This window comes from Glycine soja, chromosome 11 (assembly GCF_004193775.1).
Source record: "Glycine soja cultivar W05 chromosome 11, ASM419377v2, whole genome shotgun sequence".
NCBI lineage: Eukaryota > Viridiplantae > Streptophyta > Magnoliopsida > Fabales > Fabaceae > Glycine > Glycine soja.
The window spans coordinates 44,056,082-44,073,220 of NC_041012.1; the positions used below are offsets into that span (position 1 = coordinate 44,056,082).

A 17,139-nucleotide genomic window follows, 5' to 3' on the forward strand; every position below is an offset into this window, starting at 1 on the left:
AATGAGTTGTATGATCAAAATGGGGGCTTTATATAAGCACTTATATGGGTGCCACGTCACCTCAAGAAGGGGACATTGCATCCATCATGAGCTAGACAGTCATGTGCACATGTGCACACAAGAAAACTATGTTGTATTGATTGATCATGTTGCATATCAATGTAGCAAAAGAAAAAAGTTATTAATAGCAATAATTAAAGAAAAATGTGTGTCTATGTCGATATATATTGCTCGTGTGCTCTGGCAATAAGGACGGCTTGAAGTAAGCAAGATCTCGTGGAAATCGTAGAATCTGACCCAAAAACCTCATTTTTGTGAGTGGGACAAGGAAACATGAAAAGACAAAGCTTTCAGTGGATGAAACGTCGAGTTGCAATAAAGTAGGGAATAGTTTTGTGTATAATAGTGACTGAATTGTACAATAAAGTGGGGAATAGTTTATTTATATATAGAATGACTTGTTGGCGGTCTGTATGCGTTCAAAGCAGAAAGAATTACTTAAGAATAGATAGAATAATGCAATTTTTTTTTAACAATTCCTTCTCATAACATCTTGCTTAATAAAGAAATAGATGAAGATGAAGAGAATTGTAGAGCAAATGATGAAAAAAAATATAAAAGAATGAATTGTAAAAAGTATTATGAAAAGGGTTAGATAAGAATATTGTCATTGAATACAAATAGGAAGCTTCACCATTGATAGTGTATCATCAAGATTCCAAAATGATAATAATCATGTAAAAAAAGTGAGAAAAGGAATAACATAAATTCTTTTTCAGGGGAAGGCGAAGGAGATGTATTATGATTAAAATTGCTGTGAATTATCAAATAAAAAATAATTATTTTTTTGGTCTGTATACCAATTGCTTGTTAAGATAGAATAATGTTGTGTCGGTTAATCTCCTTGCTCAGTGGTTAAGCTGAATAAGAATTATTTTAATGATAGTGCATAAAATTTTATTACTATGTCTGATTAACAAGGGAAACTGCAACAGTAGCTAGTTGCATTATTAATTTGCATGTCCTTTTGATTGATTGATTATTCATATTATTTGATTATGGGGTCATTTACTTTTCATTTATAGTATTAAAGGTATCCTTCAATCTAACTAAATAGTTGGTCTCCTAGCTATTATATAGCTAGATGCCCATTGTCATAGCTTATTGATCCTGTGTGATTAATTAAGGATATGTGTGTGTTATTTAAGTAGTAAAAAGAGATAGATGTGATTTTTTATTTAGATGTGATATAAAAATAAGAAAAAAAACAAAGCAAAATTAGATAGAAAAGAGAATGAATGTGTTTTTATAATAAATTAAGGATGCCTTTACTAAACACTTCTTTGATTTTCAAATAAGCAGATTATAGTAATCATATTCTCTTAAAAATTTCCTCAATAATTTTTTTATTATTAAATAAATAAATAAATTTAGTATTTAAAAAATATAAAAATTTCAATGTTTTTGAGTTTAATATTAAGAACATTTTTTAGTAAGAAATAATCATAAGGAACTAGAGGGGGATGTACTTGGAGGGCTGTGTATTGACTTCTCTTATATGATTGGCATTGAGCATTGAGGGTGAATCTTCTGTTTTGACTTTCCTCTTTAGCAAAAAGAAAAGGGTGAATCTTCTGCTACATGTATTGAATATTCCAGGCTGCCATTTGTGCAGTTACGACGAATTGCATTGTGAAGTGACTCGGTGGCACCTTCATGCCGTCACTAATAATGGCCATTGGACAAGGTGGTGCCAAGGGAAATTCTAGTTCTCGGTAAGTCTTTTGTAAGTACGGTCATTGCCTCAAGCATGGAGTTTAAAACAGAGAAAATAAATAAATAAATGGATAACCAATGCTATATATACAGACAAATATATAGAGAGAGGAGAGAAAGAAACATACATAATATGATAAAAAAAGAGTGGTAGAAAAAATTAAGAGTATTAATAGAGTGTTTAATATTTAAGGGTATCTAAATATTACTTCTCTTAAAACATAGTATAAGTTTTGTTAAAAATAAAACATAGTATAAGTTTAGAAAGGTTGTGAGATTTAGAGTTATTATTACTATACATCTATTTTTATCTTCCTTTCATCTTACTTTTGCATCATTTTTAATTTTTTTTTTCCTTTATTTCTCATCACATCATTTGATACATATATTACTGTCTTACTCTCTTTCTCTATTTTTTTCACCACTCTTCTCTTTATCCATACACTCTAATTTTGGAATTTACAAGCATCTCTTTAAAATTCCTAAAAAATATAAGTGTTTATAATTTATAAAGACACCCTACTATAAACTATAACATGTATTTTTTTTAATAAAAAACCCTATAGTATATGGAGATTATCTTTTCCCCACTTTAATTATAGATAAGGTTCTGATGCAGAAAAAATTGGTCCACTTATATTGATAATGTCAAATCTCTAGAAAAAGGGTGGAAAAAAAATCTCCATATCATCCTATTTTAAAATTGACCGTACTGAAAATCTGGATTGTGGGGTTCTCTAAGATTTTGGCTAGCTTTTACATTTGTGCATGTAGGATTTTGAAAAGATATGCCTCCAATGAATAGTTAAGGAATGAAAGCAAGTGGACCCAATTAAACTAACGAGAGCTTGATGATATACCATTGTTTGTGACCACCCAAGTCACATTTTAATACACATGTTGCCACTACACTTCATTTTTGTGGGCTTTAATTAAGATTTAGATTAGATGCCTCGAATATATCACTTTAAAATAATGGATTGTGAAGGAACCCACTGCCATGTGAAATGCATCCTTTCTGGGGCCAACTCCAACCCTTATTGGCAAGACAGCATCATTGGGGAGTTAAGCATATATTTTATGTTATTCAATTGAATGTTGGCAACCAATGCTAATCTTTGAACTCAATGGTCTGAAGCCAGAGTATCGTGTACCATTCTTTATTGCAAAGGGTGACTCTACATGCCACCAGAATATATATTAGTCAAAAGTCATTGTAACAAGAAACATGATCATGGATATCTTGTTGCAACTACAATTATGCCACTCATTTGCTCAAAAGATGGTCTTAGCAACAGGATCAATGCTTTGCACAATTATTTTTGCTTAGTGCTCTGGCCTCACTATGCATTTATGCAATTAGAATAATGGCCAGTATTAGCTTGTAATCTGTTTAGTGCGACATTATAATTTTCAACGAGTAATGTTATATTGTAATTAAGATACGACATAAAAAAAATATTGTAAGAGATAAAAAATTTAAGGCTTAAACTTTATTTTATGTAATTTTAATATTTCAACTTTCAATTGTATCAGTTAGGTTCTTTAACTTTTCTCTAATTTACAGTTAAATCCTTCCATCTTGATTTCATCTAATGTTTAATAGAATTAACTAAGATGGCACAAATTGGACTTAACATGATAATAAGTAAGGCTCAATTTCGGAGTGATCACCTGAGCATATTAACTAACCTCTAAACCACATATTATTGGCTGACCTCTAAATCGAACAGTAATCTATTGATCAGGATTCAGGATGAATTAAACCGTCTTAGACTAATCATGATCATCAAATTACATAGAAATTGTACAGGACCCCAAAATCATAGGTCCAGACCAAAGGAAACTTAGCGTCTTCTTTCACGCCGTTAAGGTAGCAATGAGAGGAACAATACAAGTAAGTTAAAGAGTACAATCCGTATATAGGCATGATTCCCCCTTGATCATGTTAGGTCATGCGTTGTAAGGCATGCTAGGGTTTCTTTTGTCATAATAAAGAATAAGAGATATTACATGTTTACAATATATGTAACTTTTCTTGTCGTATACATATATAAATATTCTTCTTATAAACCATTAGAGCATTTGAATGATACGATTAAAATAAAATGCACATAATTTTTTAAACAATCATATCATCACTAACAAACTTTTAATTTTAATAATTCACATATGGTTATATATATGTTTTAGGTTTATTATTCTCATTTTCACAAGAAAAATTTTCGATCACTTGATACATCAGCTATCCGTTTTATATGTGTGTGTTTGTGAAGTGGAAAAAGTAAAGAGAAAAAATAATGGCGTGACAAAAAGAGATAAAAAAAAATTAATTATAAAAGAAAGAAATATAAATTCTAAGACTCGGAATATATTATTTCCCTTCTTATTAATCTCTCCAAGCATTAGTTGTAAAATTAGTTTTCCTTTTTGATAAATACAACATGTATTGTCTCCATTTGGACACAATTCTGCTCAATTAAGTCAAGTAAAAAATTTATTTAATGCCGTTGTCTATCTAGTATTTGAACTTGTGATCATTGTGGCTCCACGCACTAGATGGTTGTTGTAAAATTAGTTTGGGTTAATTCTATTATTTTCTCATAGACAAAAAGAAAATTATAATTTCAAGAAAAAATAATAATAATAATTAAGTCAGTAAATAAATCAGTACTATTTCTTATTATATGCTAGTATGATCGAGGAAGTGAGGAAAATCTATTCTAATTAATTTTCAGCTAGGAAATTACATGAAAGTAAAGGAGGAAAATGCAAACAAAAGATAAAATTTAAAAGGTTTGGCAATAACATGTACTTAGCTAGGGACACCTTCACAAAATTAATTACAAAGTAATCCAAGTTCTCTTCTGTTTCATATATATAAAAACTACAGTTTAATTAATTTCATAATACTGCATCACACCCTTGTGCCAAATAATTAGTCTCTCTATATTGTTGCTCCAAGAAAACTCCATAAAACAATTGAAAATCATTGATATCATGTCCAGCTTCATATTCCATTGCTGCATGTTCCATCATGTCATCTCCACAAGGGATCCATGCATTCATCTCATCAAAAGGCAAGGAAGAGATCAATTCCATGTCAACCCATTGATTAGGATCACTGACTGACGTGGAGCAATCTTGACTATCCACGTGTCCCATCTCATACATTTGACCCATTTCAGTTTCAGTGATCTCTGCCTCCAATGACTGAATCATGGTCACAAGTCTATCATCGCCATAGTACTCTTCTTCTTGGGTTTCTTCCATTAGTGACATGAGAAGAACATTGTTTGATTCCGAGAAATCAATTCCCAATTCAAAGACACCTTCTGAGGAAGACATGTTGTGTTACAACGAAAAAAAAGGAGTGACCCTTTTTTCTTTGGTTTATGAAAATGGTTAAAGTGAGAAGTAGAAGCAATTAAGGCAGTGGAAGATGTAGGATGACTTTGAAAGGTGAAGAAGGGTCCCTTATATAGGCAAATGCATTGTATTGTAACTAATACGAGGTGGGGTTGCTTTTGGTTGTAACTAATGCATGTAGGCCAAATCAATAATAAATTATGTAATGAGAAAGATAAGATTCATATAATTGTGCTAAGATATATAATATTCATATAATTGTGCTGGAAAAAATTAATGTTTTGACCCATTGGTGTCTACTTGTCGAGCAACAGATCAAGGCATTCCGGGTGAGCAATATATGGTATTAGGCTAGCTATAAGGTACCCACTATAATATTATATTATTGTTGAAACAGTGTGGGGGCATCAGACAAACCAGACAATATATATGCCGACTTAATGCCAATAATTAAGTAACACAAGAAATAAAAATAAATAAAAAACGAGAAAAGTGCGTATTTGAACGGAGTAATGTAACTAATATGTTTTAACTAATATATAAATGATTGAAATGTAAAGGCAAAAAACGAAAGAAATGAATGAGAAGTATTCTTATTGATTGAGTTAGATCTGTGTATCGTGTATGAGAGTGATTATAAGTCATCGCTTATTGAACACAAGATCAATTAAGGCTCAACCCCGGAGTAATCACCTAAGCATATTGACTAACCTCTAAATCGATCGCACATTGATCGACCTCTAAACCGTATTGTAATCGATTGATCAGGATACCCATCTTAGATCAAACATGATCACTAGATTACATCAAAATTGTATGGGACCCAAAACCATAGGTCCAAACCAAAGAAACCCAGAGTCTTCTTACACGTGTGGTTAAGGCATGATAGATATCACCTTTCCTTGGCACGCGAGAAAGGGACCATGCACGCCATTCTTTAAAAAAAGAAGGGAACAATATAAGTCAGTTAAAGAGTACAATCCATGTATATATAGGCATGATTCCTCATTGGTCACACCAAGCCATGTGTAGTAAGGCATGCTAGGGTTTCTTTTGCCATAATAAAGTATAAGAGATACTACATCCTTACAAATATATATAGCTTTTACTATCATATATATATATAAATACTCTTCTTATAAACCATTAGATTATTTGAATTATCAAGATTAAGACAAAACTGCACATAACTTTTTTTAAGCAATCATATGATTACTAACAAACTTTTAATTTTGACCACCCATATATGTTTGTATAAATGTTTAGATTTATGTTGCCTATTTTTTACAACAAGAAAAGTTCTCATTTGATACATGTGTATATATGTGTTTGTGTCTTTGTGAAGTGGAAAAAGAAAACAGAAAAATATATAATGAGATAAACAATGTGATGGAGAGAGATAAAAAAAATAATTCTAAGAGAGAAATATAAATTCTAAAACTCAAAGTATATTATTTTTTTTATAGAAAAAACTCTCTAAGAATCACTTGTAAAATTAGTTTTTTTAAATAATATATATATATATATATATATATATATATATATATATATATATATTTCAGACATTCTTACTTAAGTCATGTATGAGTATTATTATATTATAAGTGGTAATTTCTTTTTTCTGAATATTTAATGTAGTTGGATATATACTTAGTACTTGAAATCATGATTATTGGTACCGTGCATACGATCCATGATAGTTGTAAAATTAGTTTAGGTTAAGAAAATTAAAAATAAAAACAATAAGTTACTAAGAATAAATCATTATTATTTCTTATTATGTTTAAAATTTAAATATATTTTTATTCTTTGTAATTTAGTATTTTTTCTTTTATCCTTGTATTTTTTTATTTTAGACATTGCAAATTATGTTTTTATTGTCTTTGGTCTTTAGAATGATTTAAATAGTACTTTAAACGGTGAAAAAATATTATCTAAAATAGTTTAAAAATAAAAAAATTAACAAACATAATATATAAAAACTAAAATCAAATTTAAACATAATTTATAAGGATTTGAATAAATTTTTTTTGGCAAGGTTGAAAAAAAACACTAAATTCTAAAAGTAAAAAATATTTAAGCCTTCTTATTCTTTGCAAATATGATCGAGAGGAACGGAGGAAAATTCATTCTAATTAATTTTCAGCTAGATAATTACATGAAAGTAAAGGGAGAAAAAGTAAACATAAGATAAAATTAAAAGGTTTGGCAATATAACATGTACTTAAGAGTTAAGAACACCTTCACAAATTAATTACAAAGTAATGTTTCCTTATATAATGCTACGTATATAAATTAATTTCAGAATACTGCATCACTTGGCCCTTGTGCCAAATAATGATTCTCTTTGTATTGTTGCTCCAACAAGAAAGCTCCATAACACAATTGCAGATCATCAATGCCATTTCCTGCTTCATATTCCATTGCTGCACGCTCCATCATCTCATCTCCACAAGGGATCCATGCACTAATCTCATCAAAAAGCAAAGAAGAGATCAATTCCATTTCAACCCAATGATCAGGGCCCCTGACTGACGTGGAGCAATCTTGATCGTCCACGTGTCCAATCTCATACGTTTGACTCATTTCAGTGTCACTGATCTCTGCCTCCAATGACTGAATCATACTCACAAGTCTATCATCACCATAGTACTCTTCTTCCTGTGTTTCTTCCATTATAGACATGAGAAGAACATTGTTGGCTTCTGAGAACTCAATTCCCAATTCAAAGACACCCTCTGAGGAAGACATGTTAGGTTACAATGAAAAAAAAAGTGAGCGACCCTTTTTTCTTTGGTTTATGAAAATGGCTAAAGTGAGAGAAGTAGAAGCAATTAAGGCAGTGGAAGATGTAGGATGGCTTTGAAAGGTGAAAAAGGGTCCTTTATATAGGCAAATGCATATATATGTGGTATCCTAAATAATACGAGTTGGGGTTGCTTTTGCCTGTTGCCAAATCAATACTAAATTATGTAATGAAAGATAAGATTCATTAATTGTGCTAAGATATATTATCCATGTAATTGTGCTGGAAAAAAATAATGCTTTGACCCGTTTGTGTCTAGTTGTCGAGCAACATATCAAGGCATTCCAGGTGAGCAATATATATGGTATATTAGGCTAGCTATAATGCACCCACTATATATAATGGTTTCAAAAGTGCAGGGGCATTAGAAATCAGACAATATATGCCCACTGCCAAGAAATAAAATAAAAGGAAAAACATGAAAGAAATGAATGAGAAATATCCTTAATTGATTTTGATTTGTCTGTTGAGTGTATGAGAGGAGTGAGTATAAGTTATGTAATATTTGATATTTATAAACTAGTTAAACCCAATAAATATTTCTACCACGTCCTGAAATTTTTCTACCATGTTCAGAATCTTACTAGAGTCATGTCTATAATTGATCCGTACATCTTTCAAAAAATAAATTGATCCATATTTGTGCCAACAAAATTTTATGTTACTTTGAGTTGAAACTATAAAATTTGTGAATAAACATTCTTTTCTTAACTCATCAAGATGTTTTTAGGATAAATTTATGATGATTCACCAGACATAAAAGTGAACCTTAATTAGATACAATGAATCCTAATGATACTAGTGAAACCGTGACATCTATAGAATTGTCCCTTCATCTTCATGTTTAGTTTCTCTTTCATGTGCAAGTCTCTCTCTAGATCTACAATCTTGACCATTAATACTAATTTTTGCCCATTTAAACTCTTAAAAAAAATGCTAATAACATTTTCTAACTGTCTATATCATTTTAAATTTTATTAAAAATCATAAATTTTGATGAAAAAAACACTTCTAAATCAATAGAGAATAATTATACAAAAAGTGAGATTTATTAAGATTAGTGATTTCTGACAATTTTCAATTGATTACAATGAGTATTAGAAAAAAATGTGTCAAAATCAAAGAATGTCACTGATATTTTTCAAATACAAGTCTAGTATGAAACTAAGAGCAGGCTTAATTGGTCAACGAGTCAACCACCTAATTTGCCTCACGAATAACATAACACCAATTAATATGCCTTCTTTACTAATAAATTTAGTACATGGTACACAAATTTAATGGGTTTAACTAGTATATAAATACTATCAAATATGTAATGACTTATTATCGATATTGTATATATGTTTTAGGTTTATAATTCTCATTTTTCACAACAAGGGTTTTTAATTACTTGATACATCCCTTTTATATATATTTGTGTGTTTGTGAAAGTGGAAAAATATATCGTGAGATAAATGATGGGACAAAGAGAAATAAAAAATTAATTATAAAGAGAGGAAATATAGATTATAAAACTCAAAGTATATTATTTTCCTTTTTAGAAAGCTCTCCAAGGATCAGTTGTAAAATTAGTTTTCCTTTTTGGTAAATATAACATGTATCCTCTATTTGGAGACATTATGCTTGGGTTAAATAAGACTATTATGAGTAAAAAAAAATTCTTTTAAATATTTAACACAACTACATACATTATGCTTATACATTATGCTTGGAAACATTATTTCCCTTTTTAGAAAGCTCTCCAAGGATCAGTACGTACTATTTCTTATTATATGCAAGAATGATCGAGGAACTAAGGAAGATTCATTCTAATTAATTTTCAGCTAGGTAATTGCATGAAAGTAAAGGGAGAAAAAGTAAACAGAAGATAAATTAAAAGGTTTGACATTAACATGTACTTAATTAAGGACTCCTTCACAAATTAATTACAAAGTAGTCCATGTTCTCTTCTGTTTCCTGTATTTTTGGTGGATATTCTCTTCTGGTTCCTTATATAATACTACGTGTATAAATTAGTTTCAGAATACTGCATCACTTGGCCCTAGTGCCAAATAATGATTCTCTCTATATTGTTGATCCAAGAAAGCTCCATAACACAATTGAAGATCATCAATGCCAGTTCCAGCTTCATATTCCATTGCTGCATGCTCCATCATTTCATATCCAGAAGGGATCCATGCATTCATCTCATCAAAGGGCAAGGAAGAGATCAATTCCATGTCAACCCAATGATTAGGGTCACTGACTGACGTGGAGCAGTCTTGACCATCCACGTGTCCCATCTCATACATTTGACCTATTTCAGTGTCAGTGATCTCTGCCTCCAATGACTGAATCATGCTCACAAGTCTCTCATCGCCATAGTACTCTTCTTCTTGTGTTTCTTCCATTAGAGACATGAGAAGAACATTGTTGGCTTCTGAGAACTCACTTCCCAATTCAAAGGCACCCTCTGAGGAAGACATGTTATGTAACTATGTAAAAAAGAAAGGAGTGACCCTTTTAATCTTTGGTTTATGAAAATAGTTAAAGTGAGAGAACTAGAGGCAATTAAGGTAGTGGAAGATGCAGGATGGTTTTCAAAGGTGAAGAATGGTCCTTTATATAGGCAAATGCATGGTACGCTAATTAAGACCAAGTGGGGTTGCTTTATTTGCTTGTTGATACTATAAGCCAGTCAATAATTAATAATGTAATGAAGGATAAGATTCATATAATTGTACTAAGATAATATATTCATATATATAATTGTGTTGGAAAAAATTATGAAATCTTTGACCCATTGATGTCTACTTGTCGAGCAACAGATCAAGGCATTCCAGGTGAGCAATATATGGTAGTATATATTAGGATAGCCATAATGCACCCACTAATGGTTGCAACAGTGGGGCATCAGAACCAGACAATATGCCCACCTAATGAAATGCAATTTTGAAAGGAATTTGTAGGAGCCACCCGTAATAAATTATTTGTAGGAGTGTCGGCTATGTTTGTAAACCGCGCAATGTGACCATGTTAGAAAAGAATGTGAAATGATTTGATTCTTGATTATAAGAAATATTTCAATGTCAAATAGTTCCATGAAGAATGAAATTACCGTTTCATTTGAGTGGACATCCTGTACCAAAGAGCGACCTCTATTTTATTATACAATTGAAGGAATGATGAATTGGAATATGATAAAGGAGTATCGAATACCCCACTCAACTATTAAGTACCCTCGATCATAAACACCGAAATGGGATACCCATGCGATTTAGACTTATATATGAAGCGTTTGAATCAGTATTATTAGAATTAGACTGGACCAGCACCAGAAATCTAAGTCATGACTGGTCCAATTAAGTATATTTAAATTGTTTCTGTAGTTGATTGAATAAATATCAGTTAAATTGGGTTCGACTTTAATCCAATAAGAACTAGCAATTGATCAATTGATACCACAAACAGATATAGGGTTGTTTTAGTTTTTGTTTTTTTTCTAATAAGTAATTTTAAGTTCGAATCGCATATATGCACATATATTACTTATTGAAAAAAGTTTTCTTCCCCATAATACAAAATAAAAAAAATTCACCTTCGTTAACTTAAACTTGGTTCTGAAGTCTCAACTCTAACAAATTTGAAAAGTTTTTCAATTTTTTATATATTAAATTAAATATCTCAATTTTTTTAAAAAATTTATTTTACTTTATAATATGTGTGGTGTGCCGTTAAAGCTGATTATACCTCTATTCCTCACAAATAATATCTTGTCAAGTTTATTTCATGATAAATACCACAGTTCACAATGTATACATAAAGATAACTATTTGTGAACGTCATTTTGATGTATGAATCATATGTGTATTATGATGAAATCTCATTGTAATATCATATGTCAAGTGGTTTACAATCACGGTGGCAAAATAATTGGTGTGGTGTCAAAATCTCTTTCGAAAGGTTCATCGAAGATGCGTCCTATACATGTACTGAACCACCGGCACTGACACAAGGCACGTATGTGCAAGTTGTTCATGAGAGGGATATGCGCACGAGGCACCCACGTGGATTGGGTGCGAGATTCCATGTTTGTTTGGTGTGAAACCAAAACTTGCACGATTAGTCCCATCTGTATGCAACTATGCATATTAGATGATTAGTTACCTAATTTGTGTCTTTTTGTTTTAGGGAGAAAGTCTTTTAGTTTGTGAGATACGTGTTTGGTGTTGTGTTTAATATTATGTCTATGCACGCGATGTGTATTATATATGATAATGATATAATGTAAGAGTTGGGTGTTTTGTTTTCTGGCGTGTACTTGGTTAGTTAGAAGTATATCTTGCTCTTTTCATGAGGCGAGCAAGTTGTAGTTTAGAGGATAAATTATAATTTTGCCATGGATTATAAAAATAATGGTTGAGATTTTTAACAATTTTATAATTTTCTGTACATGTATGTATTTTTTACTTACAATCTTACATGTGCTAGAAAATTAAAATAAAAAAAGAAACAAATGGAAAGAGGATGCAAAACAACGTGCAAAACAACATCAACAACAACAAAATCTCAAAGTTAAACTACATGACATATGATATTACAATGAGATTCTAAAATAAATATTTTATTTTATAGAAACAAAATTAATATAAGTAATATATTTTTATAAATTTTAAATTATAAAACAAATATTTTGTAACAATATAATTGTTAATTTTTTTATTAGCGGTTATAGTATTTTATATTTTAACTTATCAAGACTGTTATTTTGATTGTACGAAGCCCCCGTTGCAAGAAATTGCAGTAGGCAATGTGTGTAACTTTTTTTTTTTTTTTCTTTCAAACCAATAGCATGTAAACAATAGCATTTAATTGAATACAAAACAAGATAAATTTGGAAAAACAAGTAATCAACCTCGTTTCTACATGTTTTAGAAACCATTTTTCCTATATACATTAGTGTTGAAGAATGAAGATCTCATATCTATTAATAATATGGCCAAAAGCTCCCCTATAAAATTAGCTTTTAAAGATGGAGTTAGATTCAAATTTAAATTGTGAAATTAACATTTTCTTTAAGCTATACATCCTCACCTAAGAAAAGTCAAATTCTGATTTAAAATATTGTAAAATTTAAACATAATCTACATATACTAGATCGTTCTTCTTCAATTCACTTTCTTGCCTATTTTTCTGTCAGTATTGTGCCATATGTTCTATTAGTTTAGTTAGCATCGTTATCTTAGAGTCCAATTGCATAGTTCTCGCATTCTATAAATACATGTTCACCACTTATTCTACCATCTTATTCTATACATATCAATGACATTCTATATGAATCCTCTCTAATGATTTGAACTCTATGACGTTTGGTCCCATCAAGTTAATTTGGCTCCAAATTCTGATATGGTATCAAAGTTCTCTAATCTGCCTATGGCTGAAGAGAGCTTTGACATGGGGTTGGAAATGCAAGATGTAGCGTTGATCCAGCCTGCATGAAAAAACAACCACGAAGGAAACAGGTTTTGAAGAAAAGAAATAACCTTGGTTCCAATGCAGTATTGGTGTTTCTCATCATGTGGTCACTGGCATGAGGACCTTATTGGTTATTGTCTTTTCCTCAGCTTCAATTTAGTGTGTGTTTGGGTATAAGGTTGCAAATGTACATTTGCAGAAGCATCACCGCCCTTGCTTTTACTTTCAATTACTTTTATCCGTTGGATTTGCATTGAACCACGTGCACCACATTTTTAACTTAAATCCAAACACACACTTAATGAATCCCATACGGTATGATGGTTGTAGCCTAATCCATTTTTACAAGTTGCACCTGCAAGTGCAAATAATCATCACAGTATTTATTAGCTGCCAAAACTAGTAAGCACAGAATGACCATGGAGTAAATGAAGTTTCAATTAAAACAGTTGTTTTGAAGATTCAAGAAAAAGTAAAATGTGCAAAATTAGCGAGCATCACAGTAAATGCATCAGGTTGTAATTTAGACTCAGGCTAACACCCAAGCACTAGTAAGATAATCAAAGATAACGGATAACCAGAAAATAACAATAAATGATGATAGAATAGGAGAGCTTCTTTGATACATCTGATTTTGTCTGTTGCCATATACCAATATGATATCATATCAACTAGAAGAGACTAAAATTTGTAATTTTGAAATCTCCAAGATACTTATCATAAGACTTAGGCGGTTAGTACTAATCAATACAGTAGTTGAAGTCTGAGAGAATGAGGATTCAACACTGCAGAAATGACACACATGAAGCAGTGTGTGGAGTAAGAGAATGGTCTTACACCAGGTGTATCTAAGAATATCTTGTTGAAAAAGGAGCCTGCTAGCTTAGGCAATGATGACATCGCAGCAGCCGGCAATTGAGAAGTTATGTTTGTAAGAGAAAGAAAACAAGACTGTCAGTCAGCACCCACAATGATACAACCACTGCATCTCCCTATCCATTGTCAGTATTGTGGTTTTTATCTCTTCAATACTACCATGTGATTGATCCCCTGCAAGAAACAGATGAACCTTATCTTTCATTGTAATCCAACTACAACCCGGACTTTTTTTTATTCCTTTTAAATTCTTGGCCATTTTTACTAAGTCACCATCAATCTTTTTCCCAGCAGCAGAATACATGTTAGATAATACCACATAAGGAGTTGCATTTTTAGGCTCCAGGTCAGTAATGTGTTGAGCTGCAAGCTTAGCAAGGTCGAGACGTAGGTGAGTCTTGCTTGCACCAAGAATAGCCCCCCAAACTCCAGAATGGGGCTTAAATGGCATTGAACGGATTAAATCAATAGCTTCATCTAGCAAACCAGCACGACCAAAGATATCAACCATGCAAGCGTAATGATCAGCTTCTGGCTCAATTCCATAATGTGATTTCATGGTGTTAAATATGTTCCACCCCTCATCAACTAGTCCTGCATGAGTACAGGCAGAGAGAACAGCAAGGAAAGTAACATGGTTGGGTTCATGGCCTTCACTCTGCATCTTTTTATAGATACCGAGAGCCTCGTCACCAAAGCCATTTTGTGCAAACCCACTGATGATTGAGTTATAAGAGATAACATTTGGTTCAATGACATCTAAGAAAATCCTGTAGGCATCAACTACATTCCCAGACTTAGAGTAGAATGATATAAGAGAGTTCTGTATAGATAAATTATACTCTAGGTTCATTTTCAGAATATAAGTATGAATTTGAAGCCCTTCATTCAGTGCCACCAAAGCAGCTGAAGCTGCTAGAACACTGCTAATAGTTAACGGATTAGGCTTGCATCCTTCCCAAATCATCCGAGCATACCAATGCAAAGCTTCCTCATACTCCTTATTATTCACAAACCCTGATATAATAGCTGTCCAAACAAAATCATCCTTTGCTGGTAACATATTAAAAAGTTCTATAGCATTTTCAACTCTTCCACTCTTAGTGAACCCCGCAATCATGGCCGTCCAAGAAATCACATCTTTCACAGGCATCCTCCCAAACACCCTATAAGCAGCTTCCACTTCATTGTTATGAATATATCCGGAAATTAAAGAATTCCATGTAACTATGTCCTTGTCACTCACAGTACAAAATACTTTATCTGCCATGTCTGTGCAACCAAGCATACAATACATAGTAATAACAGAATTACTCAGAACATTGTCAAATTCAAATCCCAAGCGTGAAACCAACCCATGTATCTGCATGCCCTCTGACATCCTGCCACAATTTCCACATGCTTTAAACATTATAGTCATTGTAGTGGAATTAACTTCAACCAGACCTTCCCTCTTCATATCCATAAACAAACAAAACCCCTCTTGAAAGAAACCTTCTCCCATATACCCATCTATCATCGCACTCCAAGAAACCACATTTCTGTCAGGCATCCTGTCAAACAGGTCCCTAGCAGCAGCTACCCTCCCATCCCTGCACAAACCATCAACCATGGCACTCCAAGACACCACATCCCTCTCTCCCATGTTCTCAAAAACCCGCAACGCCTCATTTACTTCACCCATCTTCAAATACCCATTTATCAATGCATTTGAGCAAGCAGGGTCCCGGAACTCATATGGGGTCTCACGGTACAGTTTCTCAGCCATGTGGAACTTCCCTGCCTTAACAAAACCCATGATCATGGCAGCATATGACACCAAGTTGCGTTCAGCCAACACTGAAAAAAGCTCATAAGCTTTGCCTACATTGCAACCATTGCGGATATAAGCAGAGATCATGGCGTTATATGAGACAGTGGTTCGTTGAGGCATTTCATCGAACAATCTGCGGGCATTTTTTATTTGGCCATTTTGCGCAAAGGCAGTGAGCATGGCAGTCCAAGAGGCAGTGTTCTTTATGGGCATCTTGTGGAATATGGATTCTGCCTCTTTGACGTTGCCGTTTCGTCCATTCTCTGCTATCTGAGTGTTGCATTGAATAAAAAACTTGCTGCCTTTACCACCACTGTTTATGGAGTCATTATTATGGCTCTGATTAAGCTTGGACTGGAAGAGGTTCAACTTAGTGATACGTTTGTGTAAGGTTCTGGAGTGCTGCTTCATACCCTCGAGGGAGATTAGAGGAAAGACAGGTGCTTAGGAAAATGAAACAGATACGCAAGTTATGTTTATTTATTTAGTGATTAACATAAATATTTCATATCAGTATTTATTGATTTTTTTTTATAAAATTAGAATGAACCAACTAGGAAGTAAAAACATTTTTAATTATGCTCACACCCTTTTCCAAACCAGTCCAACAAAGAGCACCCCAAATAACATTAATAGATTCAAAAGGAACAAAGATGAAAAATGGAAGGACTAGGCCGAAACCATTACAAGACCAGGAGAACCACCTATGGCTACCCCAAATAACATTGCCAAGGTTGGCTAAACTTGAGACAACATCCCACAAAAAAAACTCCTAGAGTTAATTCCATGGTTGGCTAGAATATCTGGACAAGAATTTTCTTCCTAAATATGGTCGAAATAAGCAAAATTATCTCATTGGTCACTTCCAATTTGACATCTTTTTCTTATCTTACATTGTTATCTAAGAGTAAAACTTGCATTTGTCCTCTCATTTAGTAGTCTTACTAGTTTGAAAAATGATTTTTTTTATCAAAGTAATAATGAGATGAATAGAAAAATTATATTATCTAAATAAAATAAGTTTTGTAAAAATTTATCATCT

At 32.3% G+C, this 17,139-nt stretch overlaps 4 protein-coding genes across 5 annotated transcripts; all 4 read right to left on the minus strand.

The window, feature by feature from the left end:
* Nucleotides 1-4,484: 4,484 nt before the first annotated feature.
* Nucleotides 4,485-5,236, minus strand: LOC114375132. Its single transcript, XM_028332882.1, has one exon. The coding sequence runs from the start codon at nt 5,122-5,124 to the stop codon at nt 4,681-4,683; it is 444 nt and encodes a 147-aa protein (XP_028188683.1). The 5' UTR covers nt 5,125-5,236; the 3' UTR covers nt 4,485-4,680.
* Nucleotides 5,237-7,310: 2,074 nt separating this feature from the next.
* On the minus strand, nt 7,311-8,018 carry LOC114375533. The gene has a single exon (XM_028333323.1). It carries the CDS (start codon nt 7,894-7,896, stop codon nt 7,447-7,449), a length of 450 nt encoding a protein of 149 aa, XP_028189124.1. The 5' UTR covers nt 7,897-8,018; the 3' UTR covers nt 7,311-7,446.
* A 1,778-nt stretch (nt 8,019-9,796) lies between these two features.
* Nucleotides 9,797-10,537, minus strand: LOC114375147. Its single transcript, XM_028332897.1, has one exon. The coding sequence runs from the start codon at nt 10,417-10,419 to the stop codon at nt 9,973-9,975; it is 447 nt and encodes a 148-aa protein (XP_028188698.1). The 5' UTR covers nt 10,420-10,537; the 3' UTR covers nt 9,797-9,972.
* A 2,298-nt stretch (nt 10,538-12,835) lies between these two features.
* LOC114374957 (pentatricopeptide repeat-containing protein At1g53600, mitochondrial) lies at nt 12,836-17,022 on the minus strand. 2 transcript variants are annotated; one of them, XR_003658660.1, is made up of 2 exons: nt 14,246-17,022; nt 12,836-13,763 (listed from the first exon to the last, which is right to left on the minus strand). XR_003658660.1 is itself a non-coding variant. In XM_028332686.1 (1 exon), exon 1 carries the CDS (start codon nt 16,506-16,508, stop codon nt 14,367-14,369), a length of 2,142 nt encoding a protein of 713 aa, XP_028188487.1. In that variant the 5' UTR covers nt 16,509-17,022; the 3' UTR covers nt 13,983-14,366. The 2 variants fall into 2 exon arrangements, 1 of the variants encoding a protein (XP_028188487.1); XM_028332686.1 differs by lacking the exon at nt 12,836-13,763 and having other exon boundaries at nt 13,983-17,022.
* Between the last annotated feature and the right edge of the window lie 117 nt (nt 17,023-17,139).

Excerpts from the sequence above, each read along its gene's own strand:
- LOC114374957 (XM_028332686.1), bottom strand. The coding sequence starts at position 16,508 with ATGAAGCAGCACTCCAGAACCTTACACAAACGTATCACTAAGTTGAAC.
- LOC114375147 (XM_028332897.1), bottom strand. The coding sequence starts at position 10,419 with ATGTCTTCCTCAGAGGGTGCCTTTGAATTGGGAAGTGAGTTCTCAGAA.
- LOC114375533 (XM_028333323.1), bottom strand. The coding sequence starts at position 7,896 with ATGTCTTCCTCAGAGGGTGTCTTTGAATTGGGAATTGAGTTCTCAGAA.
- LOC114375132 (XM_028332882.1), bottom strand. The coding sequence starts at position 5,124 with ATGTCTTCCTCAGAAGGTGTCTTTGAATTGGGAATTGATTTCTCGGAA.